This window comes from Oncorhynchus kisutch, unplaced genomic scaffold (assembly GCF_002021735.2).
Source record: "Oncorhynchus kisutch isolate 150728-3 unplaced genomic scaffold, Okis_V2 scaffold2673, whole genome shotgun sequence".
Classification (NCBI taxonomy): Eukaryota; Metazoa; Chordata; class Actinopteri; order Salmoniformes; family Salmonidae; genus Oncorhynchus; species Oncorhynchus kisutch.
The window spans coordinates 195,685-213,625 of NW_022264618.1; the positions used below are offsets into that span (position 1 = coordinate 195,685).

At 45.5% G+C, this 17,941-nt stretch overlaps 2 protein-coding genes across 2 annotated transcripts in view; one reads left to right on the forward strand and one right to left on the reverse strand.

The window, feature by feature from the left end:
* The window catches only part of LOC109887081 (FERM, ARHGEF and pleckstrin domain-containing protein 1), a 91,562-nt gene extending 82,969 nt beyond the window's left edge, over nucleotides 1-8,593 (forward strand). Inside the window, exon 27 of the mRNA XM_031819828.1 lies at nucleotides 6,393-8,593. Within this exon, the coding sequence (XP_031675688.1) occupies nucleotides 6,393-6,426 (34 nt within the window). The 3' untranslated portion in view covers nucleotides 6,427-8,593. The remainder of the gene's footprint in view (nucleotides 1-6,392) is intronic.
* Nucleotides 8,594-12,020: 3,427 nt separating this feature from the next.
* On the reverse strand, nucleotides 12,021-17,560 carry LOC116370621 (gamma-glutamylaminecyclotransferase). Its single transcript, XM_031819829.1, has 2 exons — nucleotides 17,445-17,560; nucleotides 12,021-12,845 (listed from the first exon to the last, which is right to left on the reverse strand). Exons 1-2 carry the CDS (start codon nucleotides 17,484-17,486, stop codon nucleotides 12,354-12,356), a joined length of 534 nt encoding a protein of 177 aa, XP_031675689.1. The 5' UTR covers nucleotides 17,487-17,560; the 3' UTR covers nucleotides 12,021-12,353.
* Between the last annotated feature and the right edge of the window lie 381 nt (nucleotides 17,561-17,941).

Below are 17,941 nucleotides of genomic sequence, written 5' to 3' on the forward strand. Positions count from 1 at the left end.
TCAAATTTATTTATATAGCCCTTCGTACATCAGCTGATATCTCAAAGTGCTGTACAGAAACCCAGCCTAAAACCCCAAACAGCAAGCAATGCAGGTGGAGAAGCACGGTGGCTAGGAAAAACTCCCTAGAAAGGCCAATACCTAGGAAGAAACCTAGAGAGGAACCAGGCTATGTGGGGTGGCCAGTCCTCTTCTGGCTGTGCCGGGTGGAGATTATAACAGAACATGGTCAAGATGTTCAATGTTCATAAATGACCAGCATGGTCGAATAATAATAAGGCAGAACAGTTGAAACTAGAGCAGCAGCACAGTCAGGTGGAAGTTGAAACTGGAGCAGCAGCATGGCCAGGTAGACTGGGGACAGCAAGGAGTCATCATGTCAGGTAGTCCTGGGGCATGGTCCTAGGGCTCAGGTCAGTTGAAACTGGAACAGCAGCATGGCCAGGTGGACTGGGGACAGCAAGGAGTCATCATGTCAGGTAGTCCTGGGGCATGGTCCTAGGGCTCAGGTCCTCCGAGAGAGAGAAAGAAAGAGAGAAGGAGAGAATTAGAGAACGCACACTTAGATTCACACAGGACACCGAATAGGACAGGAGAAGTACTCCAGATATAACAAACTGACCCCAGCCCCCCGACACATAAACTACTGCAGCATAAATACTGGAGGCTGAGACAGGAGGGGTCAGGAGACACTGTGGCCCCATCCGAGGACACCCCCGGACAGGGCCAAACAGGAAGGATATATAGTAGTGTAGTGTGGTGTTGTCTTCAGTAGTGTGGTGTTGTCTTCAGTGGTGTTGTGTTTTCAGTAGTGTGGTGTTGTCTTGTAGTCTTCAGTAGTGTGGTGTTGTTTTCAGTAGTGTGGTGTGTGGTGTTGTCTTCAGTGGTGTGGTGTTGTCTTCAGTGGTGTTGTCTTCAGTGGTGTTGTCTTCAGTGGTGTTGTCTTCAGTAGTGTGGTGTTGGCTTCAGTAGTGTGGTGTTGTCTTGTAGTCTTCAGTAGTGTGGTGTTGTTTTCAGTAGTGTGGTGTTGTCTTGTTGTCTTCAGTGGTGTTGTCTTCAGTAGTGTGGTGTTGTCTTCAGTAGTGTGGTGTTGTCTTCAGTAGTGTGGTGTTGTGTTGTCTTCAGTGGTGTTGTGTTGTCTTCAGTGGTGTTGTGTTCTTTTCAGTAGTGTGGTGTTGTCTTCAGTGGTGTTGTCTTCAGTAGTGTGGTGTTGTTTTCAGTAGTGTGGTGTTTTGAGTAGTGTGGTGTGTTCTTGTTGTCTTCAGTAGTGTGGTGTTGTCTTGGTGTCTTCAGTGGTGTTGTCTTCAGTAGTGTGGTGTTGTCTTCAGTGGTGTTGTCTTCAGTAGTGTGGTGTTGTCTTCAGTGGTGTTGTCTTCAGTAGTGTGGTGTTGTCTTCAGTGGTGTTGTGTTCTTTTCAGTAGTGTGGTGTTGTCTTCAGTGGTGTTGTCTTCAGTAGTGTGGTGTTGTTTTCAGTAGTGTGGTGTTGTCTTGTAGTCTTCAGTAGTGTGGTGTTTTCAGTAGTGTGGTGTGTTCGTGTTGTCTTCAGTAGTGTGGTGTTGTCTTCAGTGGTGTTGTCTTCAGTGGTGTTGTCTTCAGTAGTGTGGTGTTGTCTTCAGTAGTGTTGTGTTGTCTTGTTGTCTTCAGTAGTGCTGTGTTGTCTTGTCTTCAGTAGTGTGGTGTTTTCTTCAGTAGTGTGGTGTTGTCTTGTGGTGGTGTCTTCAGTAGCGTGGTGTTGTTTTTAGTAGTGTTGTGTTGTCTTGTTGTCTTCAGTAGTGTGGTGTTGTCTTCAGTAGTGTTGTCTTCAGTAGTGTGGTGTTGTCTTGTTGTGTTCAGTAGCGTGGTGTTGTCTTGTTGTCTTCAGTGGTGTTGTCTTCAGTAGTGTTGTGTTGTCTTGTTGTCTTCAGTGGTGTGGTGTTGTCTTGTTGTCTTCAGTGGTGTTGTCTTCAGTAGTGTTGTGTTGTCTTGTTGTGTTCAGTAGCGTGGTGTTGTCTTGTTGTCTTCAGTGGTGTTGTGTTGTCTTGTTGTCTTCAGTGGTGTTGTCTTCAGTAGTGTTGTGTTTTCTTGTCTTCAGTAGTGTGGTGGTGTCTTCAGTGGTGCTGTGTTGTCTTGTCTTCAGTAGTGTGGTGTTTTCTTCAGTAGTGTGGTGTTGTCTTGTGGTGGTGTCTTCAGTAGCGTGGTGTTGTCTTGTCTTCAGTAGTGTTGTCTTCAGTAGTGTGGTGTTGTCTTGTTGTGTTCAGTAGCGTGGTGTTGTCTTGTTGTCTTCAGTGGTGTTGTCTTGTTGTCTTCAGTGGTGTTGTCTTCAGTAGTGTTGTGTTGTCTTGTTGTGTTCAGTAGCGTGGTGTTGTCTTGTTGTCTTCAGTGGTGTTGTCTTGTTGTCTTCAGTGGTGTGTTTTCTTGTCTTCAGTAGTGTGGTGGTGTCTTCAGTGGTGTGGTGTTGTCTTCAGCAGTGTGGTGTTGTCTTCAGCAGTGTGGTGTTGTCTTCAGCAGTGTGGTGTTGTCTTCAGCAGTGTGGTGTTGTCTTCAGTAGTGTGGTGTTGTCTTCAGTAGTGTGGTGTTGTCTTCAGTAGTGTGGTGTTGTCTTCAGTGGTGTTGTGTTCTTTTCAGTAGTGTGGTGTTGTCTTCAGTGGTGTTGTCTTCAGTAGTGTGGTGTTGTTTTCAGTAGTGTGGTGTTGTCTTGTAGTCTTCAGTAGTGTGGTGTTTTGAGTAGTGTGGTGTTGTCTTGGTGTCTTCAGTGGTGTTGTCTTCAGTAGTGTGGTGTTGTCTTCAGTGGTGTTGTCTTCAGTAGTGTGGTGTTGTCTTCAGTGGTGTTGTGTTCTTTTCAGTAGTGTGGTGTTGTCTTCAGTGGTGTTGTCTTCAGTAGTGTGGTGTTGTCTTGTAGTCTTCAGTAGTGTGGTGTTTTCAGTAGTGTGGTGTTGTCTTGTAGTCTTCAGTAGTGTGGTGTTGTCTTGTAGTCTTCAGTAGTGTGATGTTTTCAGTAGTGTGGTGTGTTCGTGTTGTCTTCAGTAGTGTGGTGTTGTCTTCAGTGGTGTTGTCTTCAGTAGTGTGGTGTTGTCTTCAGTAGTGTGGTGTTGTCTTCAGTAGTGTGGTGTTGCCTTCAGTGGTGTGGTGTTGTCTTCAGTAGTGTGGTGTTGTCTTCAGTAGTGTGGTGTTGTCTTCAGTAGTGTGGTGTTTTCTTCAGTAGTGTGGTGTTGTCTTGTAGTCTTCAGTAGTGTGGTGTTGTGGTGTTGTCTTCAGTAGTGTGGTGTTGTCTTCAGCAGTGTGGTGTTGTCTTCGGTAGTGTGGTGTTGTCTTCGGTAGTGTGGTGTTGTCTTCAGTAGTGTGGTGTTGTCTTCAGTGGTGTTGTCTTCAGTGGTGTTGTCTTCAGTAGTGTTGTGTTGTCTTGTTGTCTTCAGTAGTGTGGTGTTGTCTTGTTGTCTTCAGTGGTGTTGTCTTCAGTGGTGTTGTCTTGTTGTCTTCAGTAGTGTGGTGTTGTCTTGTAGTCTTCAGTAGTGTGGTGGTGTCTTCAGTAGTGTGGTGTTGTTTTCAGTAGTGTGGTGTTGTTTTCAGTAGTGTGGTGTTGTCTTGTAGTCTTCAGTAGTGTGGTGTTGTTGTCTTCAGTAGTGTTGTCTTGTTGTCTTCAGTAGTGTGGTGTTGTCTTGGTGTCTTCAGTAGTGTGGTGTTGTCTTGGTGTCTTCAGTAGTGTGGTGTTGTCTTGGTGTCTTCAGTAGTGTGGTGTTGTCTTGGTGTCTTCAGTAGTGTGGTGTTGTCTTGGTGTCTTCAGTAGTGTGGTGTTGTCTTGGTGTCTTCAGTAGTGTGGTGTTGTCTTGGTGTCTTCAGTAGTGTGTTGTCTTGGTGTCTTCAGTAGTGTGGGTGTCTTCAGTAGTGTGGTGTTGTCTTGGTGTCTTCAGTAGTGTGGTGTTGTCTTGGTGTCTTCAGTAGTGTGGTGTTGTCTTGGTGTCTTCAGTGGTGTTGTCTTCAGTAGTGGTGTCTTCAGTAGTGCTGTCTTGTTGTCTTCAGTAGTGTTGTCTTGTTGTCTTCAGTAGTGTGGTGTTGTCTTTGTGTCTTCAGTAGTGTGGTGTTGTCTTGGTGTCTTCAGTGGTGTTGTCTTCAGTAGTGGTGTTGTCTTCAGTAGTGTTGTCTTGTCGTCTTCAGTAGTGTTGTCTTGTTGTCTTCAGTAGTGCTGTCTTGTTGTCTTCAGTAGTGCTGTCTTGTTGTCTTCAGTAGTGTTGTCTTGTTGTCTTCAGTAGTGTTGTCTTGTTGTCTTCAGTAGTGTGGTGTTGTCTTCAGTAGTGTGGTGTTGTCTTCAGTAGTGTGGTGTTGTCTTGGTGTCTTCAGTAGTGTGGTGTTGTCTTGGTGTCTTGTAGTCTTCAGTAGTGTGGTGTGTTCTTGTTGTCTTCAGTAGTGTGGTGTTGTCTTCAGTGGTGTGGTGTTGTCTTCAGTAGTGTGGTGTTGTTTTCAGTAGTGTGGTGTTGTCTTCAGTAGTGTGGTGTTGTCTTGTAGTCTTCAGTAGTGTGGTGTTGTCTTCAGTGGTGTGGTGTTGTCTTCAGTGGTGTTGTCTTCAGTAGTGTGGTGTTGTCTTCAGTAGTGTGGTGTTGTCTTCAGTAGGGTGGTGTTGTCTTCAGCAGTGTGGTGTTGTCTTGTTGTCTTCAGTAGTGTGGTGTTGTCTTCAGTGGTGTTGTCTTCGGTAGTGTGGTGTTGTCTTCAGTAGTGTGGTGTTGTCTTCAGTAGTATGGTGTTGTTTTCAGTAGTGTGGTGTTGTCTTCAGTGGTGTGGTGTTGTCTTCAGTAGTGTGGTGTTGTCTTCAGTAGTGTGGTGTTGTCTTGTTGTCTTCAGTAGTGTGGTGTTGTCTTCAGTAGTGTGGTGTTGTCTTCGGTAGTGTGATGTTGTCTTCAGTAGTGTGGTGTTGTCTTCAGTAGTATGGTGTTGTTTTCAGTAGTGTGGTGTTGTCTTGTTGTCTTCAGTAGTATGGTGTTGTCTTCAGTTGTGTGGTGTTGTCTTGTTGTCTTCAGTAGTATGGTGTTGTCTTCAGTAGTGTGGTGGTGTCTTCAGTAGTGTGGTGTTGTCTTGTTGTCTTCGGTAGTGTAGTGTTGTCTTCGGTAGTGTAGTGTTGTCTTCAGTAGTGTGGTGGTGTCTTCAGTAGTGTGGTGTTGTCTTGTTGTCTTCAGTAGTGTCTTGTTGTCTTCAGTAGTGTGGTGTTGTCTTGTTGTTTTCAGTAGTGTGGTGTTGTCTTGTTGTCTTCAGTAGTGTGGTGTTGTCTTATTGTCTTCAGTAGTGTGGTGTTGTCTTCAGTAGTGTGGTGTTGTCTTGTTGTCTTCAGTAGTGTGGTGTTGTCTTGTTGTCTTCAGTAGTGTGGTGTTGTCTTCAGTAGTGTGGTGTTGTCTTCAGTAGTGTGGTGTTGTTTTCAGTAGTGTGGTGTTGTCTTCAGTAGTGTGGTGTTGTCAAATGAAATGAAATCAAATTTATTTATAAAGACCAAATCAGAGAGAGGTAGGAGCAAGCCCATGTAATGCTTTGTAGGTTAGCAGTAAAACCTTGAAATCAGCCCTTGCTTTGACAGGAAGCCAGTGTAGGGAGGCTAGCACTGGAGTAATATGATCAAATTTTTTGGTTCTAGTCAGGATTCTAGCAGCCGTATTTAGCACCAACTGAAGTTTATTTAGTGCTTTATCCGGGTAGCCGGAAAGTAGAGCATTGCAGTAGTCTAACCTAGAAGTGACAAAAGCATGGATTAATTTTTCTGCATCATTTTTGGACAGAAAGTTTCTGATTTTTGCAATGTTACGTAGATGGAAAAAAGCTGTCCTTGAAATGGTCTTGATATGTTCTTCAAAAGAGAGATCAGGGTCCAGAGTAACGCCGAGGTCCTTCCTTGTCTTGTTGTCTTCAGTAGTATGGTGTTGTCTTCAGTAGTGTGGTGGTGTCTTGTTGTCTTCAGTAGTGTGGTGTTGTCTTCAGTAGTGTGGTGGTGTCTTGTTGTCTTCAGTAGTGTGGTGTTTGGTAGTGCTACCTGTGTCTTTTTCCAGGTGGATGGAGGTGATCCGTAGTGCTACCTGTCTGTCTCTAACCTGTCTGTCTGTCTCCAGGTGGATGGAGGTGATCCGTAGTGCTACCTGTCTGTCTCTAACCTGTCTGTCTGTCTCCAGGTGGATGGAGGTGATCCGTAGTGCTACCTGTCTGTCTGTCTCCAGGTGGATGGAGGTGATCCGTAGTGCTACCTGTCTGTCTGTCTCCAGGTGGATGGAGGTGATCCGTAGTGCTACCTGTCTGTCTCTAACCTGTCTGTCTGTCTCCAGGTGGATGGAGGTGATCCGTAGTGCTACCTGTCTGTCTCTAACCTGTCTGTCTGTCTCCAGGTGGATGGAGGTGATCCGTAGTGCTACCTGTCTGTCTCTAACCTGTCTGTCTGTCTCCAGGTGGATGGAGGTGATCCGTAGTGCTACCTGTTAAGCTAGTCGACCCCTCCTGAGCCAGAGGAAGGATCCTTACTGACCACGGAGCCAGTGAGGACTAGGAGGACACTGACCAACCCTCTTCTAGACGGCTCCTTCCTGTCCTTTAGGCCTCTTCTAGACGGCTCCTTCCTGTCCTTTAGGCCTCTTCTAGACGGCTCCTTCCTGTCCTTTAGGCCTCTTCTAGACGGCTCCTTCCTGTCCTTTAGGCCTCTTCTAGACGGCTCCTTCCTGTCCTTTAGGCCTCTTCTAGACGGCTCCTTCCTGTCCTTTAGGCCTCTTCTAGACGGCTCCTTCCTGTCCTTTAGGCCTCTTCTAGACGGCTCCTTCCTGTCCTTTAGGCCTCTTCTAGACGGCTCCTTCCTGCCCTTTAGGCCTCTTATTTCACCCTGCCCTTTAGGCCTCTTATTTCACCCTGCCCTCTCTTCACCTCTGGAGTACTGGCTCACTTTACTCCAGGTTACTTTACTAACCACCTGTCTGTATTTCCACAACGTGACCCTTTTGGGTGTATATCCTCCTTCTCTCTATATATGAAAACTCACTTTCTCTAAATACTCTGGCCATGAGGAGATATTCTCCTCCAGGAATTTACGACCTCTCTGACCACAGCATCCTGGGTGTAGGAGAGAGGAGAGAGATGGTGCAGAGGTATGACACCGGTGACCCCGCACATTGACTCTGTACCGGTACCCCCTGCATATAGTCTCATTACTAACCGGTGCCCCCTGCATATAGTCTCATTACTAACTGGTGCCCCCTGCATATAGTCTCATTACTAACCGGTACCCCCTGCATATAGTCTCATTACTAACCGGTACCCCCTGCATATAGTCTCATTACTAACCGGTGCCCCCTGCATATAGTCTCATTACTAACCGGTACCCCCTGCATATAGTCTCATTACTAACCGGTACCCCCTGCATATAGTCTCATTACTAACCGGTACCCCCTGCATATAGTCTCATTACTAACCGGTACCCCCTGCATATAGTCTCATTACTAACCGGTGCCCCCTGCATATAGTCTCATTACTAACCGGTACCCCCTGCATATAGTCTCATTACTAACCGGTACCCCCTGCATATAGTCTCATTACTAACCGGTACCCCCTGCATATAGTCTCATTACTAACCGGTACCCCCTGCATATAGTCTCATTACTAACCGGTACCCCCTGCATATAGTCTCATTACTAACCGGTACCCCCTGCAAATAGTCTCATTACTAACCGGTACCCCCTGCATATAGTCTCATTACTAACCGGTACCCCCTGCATATAGTCTCATTACTAACCGGTACCCCCTGCATATAGTCTCATTACTAACCGGTACCCCCTGCAAATAGTCTCATTACTAACCGGTACCCCCTGCATATAGTCTCATTACTAACCGGTACCCCCTGCATATAGTCTCATTACTAACCGGTACCCCCTGCATATAGTCTCATTACTAACCGGTACCCCCTGCATATAGTCTCATTACTAACCGGTACCCCCTGCATATAGTCTCATTACTAACCGGTACCCCCTGCATATAGTCTCATTACTAACCGGTACCCCCTGCATATAGTCTCATTACTAACCGGTACCCCCTGCAAATAGTCTCATTACTAACCGGTACCCCCCTGCATATAGTCTCATTACTAACCGGTACCCCCTGCATATAGTCTCATTACTAACCGGTACCCCCTGCATATAGTCTCGCTATGATTATTATTACTGCTGCTCTTTAATTATTTGTTAATTTGAGTTCTTATTCATTATTTTTTACTGCATTGTGACGAATCAAATTTGATTTAAATCTTTTCTTGCCCATTCACCCTCTGAATGGCAAAGAATCATTATTTAACCCGTCTCCTCCCCTTCATCTACACTGATTGAAGTGAATTTAATTTTAGGTGACATCAATAAGGGATCCTGGATTCACCTGGTCAGTCTGTCATGGGAAGAATGAATGTGGTGTTGGAATGTGCTAAACATTGAGATGGTAAATGAATGATAGGAAATGAAAGAGACTGGGTGTTCTGTTAGAATGGTTCTCTGAAGAAAGACAGAAGGCTTTGGAATGTGTTTGATGGAGGAGAGGACAGCGATGTGTTGATACATGGGGAGACAGATGGACATCTGTGGATTAGGTGAAGGAGGGGTTGAGGTCAGGAGGAGAGGACAGCGATGTGTTGATACATGGGGGAGACAGATGGACATCTGTGGATTAGGTGAAGGAGGGGTTGAGGAGAGGAGAGCGATGTGTTGATACATGGGGAGACAGATGGACATCTGTGGATTAGGTTGAGAGCGATGTGTTGATACATGGGGGAGACAGATGGGCATCTGGGTATTAGGTGAAGGAGGGGTTGAGGTCAGGAGGAGAGGAGAGCGATGTGTTGATACATGGGGGAGACAGATGGACATCTGGGTATTAGGTGAAGGAGGGGTTGAGGTCAGGAGGTCAGGACAGAGATGTGTTGATACAGGGGAGACATCTGGGTATTAGATGAGAGGTTGAGGTCAGGACAGATTCTCTGAAGAGAGTAATTTAATGTTTGGTATCCTGTTACCCTTTTTATTAGCTTCCTGTGGAGCCATGAAACGTAGGGATTGGAGAGAAAGGGGAGTGTCTTCAGTAGGGATTGGAGAGAAAGGGGAGTGTCTTCAGTAGGGATTGGAGAGAAAGGGGAGTGTCTTCAGTAGGGATTGGAGAGAAAGGGGAGTGTCTTCAGTAGGGATTGGAGAGAAAGGGGAGTGTCTTCAGTAGGATGTATATAAACTGTGAAGTCTGAAATCTTTAGCGGTCTGATTTTCTGCTGTACAGAACCTTTGGGAAATGATTAAACTTGGTTAAAGTTTCTCTAGAGTCTGTGAGTTATTTACTCTGAAAAATAAGAACCTAACAGTGGTATGATTTAAGTCTATAATGTAAAGTCCCACTAATGGCCTCTCAACAACATAGTTATGTCCTGTCCCACTAATGGCCTCTCAACAACATAGGTCAGACATGTCCTGTTCCACTAATGGTCTCTCAACAACATAGTCATGCCCTGTCCCACTAATGGTCTCTCAACAACATAGGTCAGTCATGTCCTGTCTCACTAATGGTCTCAACAACATAGGTCAGACATGTCGTGTCCCACTATTGGTCTCTCAACAACAGGTCAGACATGTCCTGCAGCAGGTGATCACTCACTACAGTGATCAGACATTTCCTGCAGCAGGTGATCACTCACTACAGTGATCAGACATGTCCTGCAGCAGGTGATCACTCACTACAGTGATCAGACAGTTTAGCTTCATAGAGGAATCTATAATTGTAGTAATTTTTACAGGTCCCAACACCTACAGTCTAAAGTGCTTTCTAGCTAATGTACTGTTAGCATAACAGTTCCCAACACCTACAGTCTAAAGTGCTTTCTAGCTAATGTTCTGTTAGCATAACAGGTCCCAACACCTACAGTCTAAAGTGCTTTCTAGCTAATGTTCTGTTAGCATAACAGGTCCCAACACCTACAGTCTAAAGTGCTTTCTAGCTAATGTTCTGTTAGCATAACAGGTCCCAACACCTACAGTCTAAAGTGCTTTCTAGCTAATGTTCTGTTAGCATAACAGGTCCCAACACCTACAGTCTAAAGTGCTTTCTAGCTAATGTTCTGTTAGCATAACAGGTCCCAACACCTACAGTCTAAAGTGCTTTCTAGCTAATGTTCTGTTAGCATAACAGGTCCCAACACGTACAGTCTAAAGTGCTTTCTAGCTAATGTTCTGTTAGCATAACAGGTCCCAACACGTACAGTCTAAAGTGCTTTCTAGCTAATGTTCTGTTAGCATAACAGGTTCTGCTACAGAGTAGACAAACAACATTATCTGACAGTAGCTAGGTCACATGACATGGGTCAGGTAAGAAACGATAGACATGTAGAACTACAGTAGGGTTTGGTAGTACTGGAGCCAGTATGGTAGATAGGACTGGACCCAGTATGGTAGAAGGGACTGGACCCAGTACGCTCTGACTGGACCCAGTACGGTAGATAGGACTGGGCCCAGTACACTCTGACTGGGCCCAGTATGGTAGAAGGGACTGGACCCAGTATGGTAGAAGGGACTGGACCCAGTATGGTAGATAGGACTGGACCCAGTATGGTAGATAGGACTGGACCCAGTATGGTAGATAGGACTGGACCCAGTATGGTAGATAGGACTGGACCCAGTATGGTAGATAGGACTGGACCCAGTATGGTAGATAGGACTGGACCCAGTATGGTAGAAGGGACTGGACCCAGTATGGTAGATAGGACTGGACCCAGTATGGTAGATAGGACTGGGCCCAGTACGGTAGATAGGACTACTTGAGGTGAGGGAGAAAGTGTGGTGGGACAAGTATTCGTTAGCTAGCCAATTTCTGATCAAATAATTGAGTTCATGGTGTGAAAATTAGCTGCTAATAAAGTCAGACAGCTGACGCTAGCTAGCTAACGTTACATCATCTGACGCTAACGTTACATCAGACAGCTGACGCTAGCTAGCTAACGTTACAACATCTGACATCTGACGCTAACGTTACATCAGACAGCTGACGCTAGCTAGCTAACGTTACAACATCTGACAGCTGACGCTAACGTTACATCAGACAGCTGACGCTAGCTAGCTAACGTTACAACATCTGACATCTGACGCTAACGTTACATCAGACAGCTGACGCTAGCTAGCTAACGTTACAACATCTGACAGCTGACGCTAACGTTACATCAGACAGCTGACGCTAACGTTACATCAGACAGCTGACGCTAGCTAGCTAACTTTACAACATCAGACAGCTGACGCTAGCTAGCTAACGTTACAACAGACAGCTGACGCCTAGCCGACATTCGTAACCTAACCAATTCGCTATAGTATTAACTGGTATACGACTCCTTGCCGTTCCTCGAGTTATAACACAGTTGCTTACTGTGAAATGTTAACTAATGTTCTCTCTCTACAATATTGTGTTTCATTTTCAGGTTGAAAGAATGAGGTGAAAAATGAGGCGTTGCTTGTTAAACAGGTGGATTCAGGGATCAGGTGTAGCTGGGCATAGAGGTGAAAGAAACCACCCGTTCCCCCCCTCCTCTCTGCTGCTGACACATTGTAGAACACATGTCCACAGGCAGGAAGTGTACAATGTAATAATGTGTGGCCCAAAGACATTGTTTTAGTGTTGAACTTGACAGTAACACTGGAGTGTTTAAATTCAGTGAATGTTCTTTTTGCTCACATGTAGCCTTGTGCACTTGATCCATGTCCACTATAACAGGGCAGAAATAGAATGACTGTTTCATTCAATTTATACTTTAACATGTTTTTCTCCCCCCCCCCAAGTGCAATATTTTTGGTGTGGTCACAAACGTTCTATTATAAAGGCTGTCATGGTAACAAGCGTTCTATTATGAAGGCTGTCATGGTAACAAGCGTTCTATTATAAAGGCTGTCATGGTAACAAGCGTTCTATTATAAAGGCTGTCATGGTAACAAGCGTTCTATTATGAAGGCTGTCATGGTAACTGCAATATTAGTGTATTTTCTCAAGACTTGTGTCATTTGCAGTAAAGTTTAGTCAACAAATAACATTGGATTGTTTTATCTGTGAGTTATTTTACACACAGAGACTGATCATGTAGATGATATTCTGTTGTTTAATTAGTTAAAACGTGCACTTCCCCCTAGCAGGGATTTATTACATGTTTCAGTGCAACAACAACGTGTCTCCTTTTAGGGCCCTCAGCAGTTTACATCCCTGGCCAGTAAAAAGTAGTCAATTGTAAAAACAACAGTACCAAGTTACCATATCTAAAAAGCTATCCTGTGTAGCAGCCTATCTATCCTCTAGCCAGGTCCCAGACCTGCTGGTGTTATCATAACAAGGAGTGGCATGATGGCACCCAGACTACAGATCCTTCAGTGGATCTCTCTGTCCTCCCTGTCGATGTACACTAAGCCATGGTCTCCGTAGGCATCGTAGTTCTCATAGAAGTTGTGTTTGAGCCAGGCAGGCTGGTAGGAGGTGGTGCTGTACAAGAAGGCCTCCATCATGCTGCCTGGGCTCCTCTCTCTCCCCTCCACCTTCCAGTCCTCCAACTCTATCTGAACGGAGGTGCGTTGGTACATGGTGGGGCAGCCCTCGAAGGCGTCTAGGAAGCTCAGCATGTTGTCATCCACCCTGTACACCTCCCCCTGGATCCTGTGGCCCTCCCCGGGACGGTTCAGCAGGTACGGGATGTTGTACTTCCCAGCGATCACCAGCGGGTAGCCATCTACGGTGCGGGCGTGACCACAGAACTCTGCCTTCCCGTTCCCCTGGTCCGGCAGCATCCTGAAGTAGTTGGGCTGACCCTTCTTCAGAGTCCCATAGACAAAGATATAAGTCATCTGGACCGGCGGGACGTAGATCTGGAAACAGGACAGATATGGAACACTTAGTTGTCTCACAGTTAACTGGACAACCTGCAGTTGATACACCCATTTCTGCACCGGAGGCTGCTGAATGGAGAACGGGCTCATAGTAATGGCTGGAATGGAGTAGATGGAATGGAAACTAACACATGAAAACCACGTGATTTGATACCATTCCGTTTCAGCTGTTACTATGAGCCGTTCTCCCCAGTGAAGGAGCCACCAACCCTCCTGTGATGTGTACCTATTGATTCTTGAAGAATATACTGGAACTTATGAATGCCTCATGACCATAGTTCAACTGTCGGGCCCCAGCAGAAATGTAAATATAGCCTGATTCATGAAATATACTAATTCATGTTACCATACTACAACTAAGAGTTCAAATCAAATAAAAACATTGATTCATTCACATGTAAAAGTAATGTATGTGTTGGGGTCAATGAAGAATGGATAGAGAACTGGCTGTATGGAAAGTTACTGAGTCAGACAAGGGGTGGATAGAGAACTGGCTGTATGGAAAGTTACTGAGTCAGACAAGGGGTGGATAGAGAACTGGCTGTATGGAAAGTTACTGAGTCAGACAAAGGGTGGATAGAGAACTGGCTGTATGGAAAGTTACTGAGTCAGACAAGGGGTGGATAGAGAACTGGCTGTATGGAAAGTTACTGAGTCAGACAAGGGGTGGATAGAGAACTGGCTGTATGGAAAGTTACTGAGTCAGACAAGGGGTGGATAGAGAACTGGCTGTATGGAAAGTTACTGAGTCAGACAAGGGGTGGATAGAGAACTGGCTGTATGGAAAGTTACTGAGTCAGACAAGGGGTGGATAGAGAACTGGCTGTATGGAAAGTTACTGAGTCAGACAAGGGTGGATAGAGAACTGGCTGTATGGAAAGTTACTGAGTCAGACAAAGGGTGGATAGAGAACTGGCTGTATGGAAAGTTACTGAGTCAGACAAGGGGTGGATAGAGAACTGGCTGTATGGAAAGTTACTGAGTCAGACAAGGGGTGGATAGAGAACTGGCTGTATGGAAAGTTACTGAGTCAGACAAGGGGTGGATAGAGAACTGGCTGTATGGAAAGTTACTGAGTCAGACAAGGGGTGGATAGAGAACTGGCTGTATGGAAAGTTACTGAGTCAGACAAGGGGTGGATAGAGAACTGGCTGTATGGAAAGTTACTGAGTCAGACAAGGGGTGGATAGAGAACTGGCTGTATGGAAAGTTACTGAGTCAGACAAGGGGTGGATAGAGAACTGGCTGTATGGAAAGTTACTGAGTCAGACAAGGGGTGGATAGAGAACTGGCTGTATGGAAAGTTACTGAGTCAGACAAGGGGTGGATAGAGAACTGGCTGTATGGAAAGTTACTGAGTCAGACAAGGGGTGGATAGAGAACTGGCTGTATGGAAAGTTACTGAGTCAGACAAGGGGTGGATAGAGAACTGGCTGTATGGAAAGTTACTGAGTCAGACAAGGGGTGGATAGAGAACTGGCTGTATGGAAAGTTACTGAGTCAGACAAGGGGTGGATAGAGAACTGGCTGTATGGAAAGTTACTGAGTCAGACAAGGGGTGGATAGAGAACTGGCTGTATGGAAAGTTACTGAGTCAGACAAGGGGTGGATAGACCCTCCTACTACAGTCCTATCTCACACAGAGGGGCCCACCACAACGTCCCCCCTACGACAGTACTGTCTCACACAGAGGTGCCCACCACAACGTCCCCCATACTACAGTCCTATCTCACACAGAGGGGCCCACCACAACAACCCTCCTACTACAGTCCTCTCTCACACAGAGGGGCCCACCCCAACGACCCTCCTACTACAGTCCTCTCTCACACAGAGGGGCCCACCCCAACGACCCTCCTACTACAGTCCTCTCTCACACAGAGGGGCCCACCCCAACGACCCTCCTACTACAGTCCTCTCTCACACAGAGGGGCCCACCCCAACAGTCCTATCTCACACAGAGGGGCCCACCCCAACGATCCTCCTACTACAGTCCTCTCTCACACAGAGGGGCCCACCCCAACAGTCCTATCTCACACAGAGGGGCCCACCCCAACGACCCTCCTACTACAGTCCTCTCTCACACAGAGGGGCCCACCCCAACAGTCCTATCTCACACAGAGGGGCCCACCCCAACGATCCTCCTACTACAGTCCTCTCTCACACAGAGGGGCCCACCCCAACAGTCCTATCTCACACAGAGGGGCCCACCCCAACGACCCTCCTACTACAGTCCTCTCTCACACAGAGGGGCCCACCCCAACAGTCCTATCTCACACAGAGGGGCCCACCCCAACGATCCTCTTACTACAGTCCTCTCTCACACAGAGGGGCCCACCCCAACAGTCCTATCTCACACAGAGGGGCCCACCCCAATGACCCTCCTACTACAGTCCTCTCTCACACAGAGGGGCCCACCCCAACAGTCCTATCTCACACAGAGGGGCCCACCCCAACGATCCTCCTACTACAGTCCTCTCTCACACAGAGGGGCCCACAAAGGTTCCAGCATCAGACAGGGTCGTGACTTATAAAACCTTTTTTTTACCTAGGCAAGTCAGTTAAGAACAAATTCTTATTTTCAATGACGGCCTACAATTCAGTTCCTCCCTCGCAACAGAGATGCATTGGCTGTGTTAGGAGTTGACCCGCCTCGTAGGAGGTTATAAATACATGTTGTGTAATCACTCTTTGTCTTTGCAGCTGAATGAACCAGTGGGTGAATAGACTGGGTTTGAGCTTTTCCTAGTCATCCATTTAAGTTTATAATAAATGTAAAATACAAAACAATACTGTATAGCCTCAAAACAATAACGAGTTGCTTTCAGTTGCTGATAACTAGCTGCTTTCAGTTGCTGATAACTAGCTGATAACTAGTTGCTTTCAGTTGCTGATAACGAGCTGCTTTCAGTTGCTGATAACTAGCTGATAACTAGTTGCTTTCAGTTGCTGATAACGAGCTGCTTTCAGTTGCTGATAACTAGCTGATAACTAGTTGCTTTCAGTTGCTGATAACTAGCTGCTTTCAGTTGCTGATAACTAGCTGCTTTCAGTTGCTGATAACTAGCTGCTTTCAGTTGCTGATAACTAGCTGCTTTCAGTTGCTGATAACTAGCTGATAACTAGTTGCTTTCAGTTGCTGATAACTAGCTGATAACTAGTTGCTTTCAGTTGCTGATAACTAGCTGCTTTCAGTTGCTGATAAGGAGCTGATAACTAGCTGCTTTCAGTTGCTGATAACTAGCTGATAACTAGCTGCTTTCAGTTGCTGATAACTAGCTGCTTTCAGTTGCTGATAACTAGCTGATAACTAGCTGCTTTCAGTTGCTGATAACTAGCTGATAACTAGCTGCTTTCAGTTGCTGATAACTAGCTGATAACTAGCTGCTTTCAGTTGCTGATAACTAGCTGATAACTAGCTGCTTTCAGTTGCTGATAACTAGCTGATAACTAGCTGCTTTCAGTTGCTGATAACTAGCTGCTTTCAGTTGCTGATAACTAGTTGCTTTCAGTTGCTGATAACTAGCTGCTTTCAGTTGCTGATAACGAGCTGATAACTAGCTGCTTTCAGTTGCTGATAACTAGCTGCTTTCAGTTGCTGATAACTAGCTGCTTTCAGTTGCTGATAACTAGCTGCTTTCAGTTGCTGATAACTAGCTGCTTTCAGTTGCTGATAACTAGTTGCTTTCAGTTGCTGATAACGAGCTGCTTTCAGTTGCTGATAACTAGCTGATAACTAGCTGCTTTCAGTTGCTGATAACTAGCTGATAACTAGCTGCTTTCAGTTGCTGATAACTAGCTGCTTTCAGTTGCTGATAACTAGCTGCTTTCAGTTGCTGATAACTAGCTGCTTTCAGTTGCTGATAACTAGCTGCTTTCAGTTGCTGATAACTAGCTGATAACTAGTTGCTTTCAGTTGCTGATAACTAGCTGCTTTCAGTTGCTGATAAGGAGCTGATAACTAGCTGCTTTCAGTTGCTGATAACTAGCTGATAACTAGCTGCTTTCAGTTGCTGATAACTAGCTGATAACTAGCTGCTTTCAGTTGCTGATAACTAGCTGATAACTAGCTGCTTTCAGTTGCTGATAACTAGCTGATAACTAGCTGCTTTCAGTTGCTGATAACTAGCTGCTTTCAGTTGCTGATAACGAGCTGCTTTCAGTTGCTGATAACGAGCTGCTTTCAGTTGCCGATAGCTAGCTGTACTCATGTTGTTGTACAACTTCAGCAACAAAAGAGAGGTCTGAATCAAAGTAGTAAACTAGTTTAGGCGTCTGCAGATTCTCCAAATCCTCTCCTCTGGAGAGCAACTGGGAGCATGTTTTTATTCCAGCCCAGCACTAAGCGTGAATCAAATGTATGTAAAGACTGAAGGTGCAGAAACCAGAGATAGTTGATGAGTAATAATGCTTGGCTGGAACGAAAGCACCCAGTAGGTCTCCAGGACTGAGGTTTGGTTTTGAAATGCATCAAAGAAAAGGTTATTTAGCTTGGTACAGTAACTACACAAGTCATAACCGAACCTGTATATCGGCAACGTTAGATGATTATATAATGAAATACAATGTTGTTCTGCTCACCAACAGCGACGTGAGTAAAGCAGCTCCTCGAAAGCCTCTCATTACGTCTTGTCGAGGTTTAACGGCCCCGGTGAAAGGTAGGCTGAACTGACACCGGGATGAAGAGGGAGGGGGGGGGGTTCCGGTACAATGTTGTCATTTCCTTCGTTTTGTGGCTAGAGTTAAATAGTTTCTAAAGAACAAACTTCACCGAAATTAATCATTCATGTATATGTGTGTTATATTAAACAGAGGGAGTAACATGTTGGCAAGTCGATTTATTTATAGACTAATACAAATCAGTAGCGGATTTAGATACGGGCATCCAATGTGTTGCTTTACCGCCACCTACTAGACTGGAATACAACTCCCTTATGCTTTACTTGAAAAATAAACATGTACTAAATAAATGCCCTACTATCTAACACTACACTACACACTACACTTTCAAAATGATATAAAATAAAAAATAACACTCCCCTATTCTACAAATTAAATGAATTTACTCCTACCTCAGG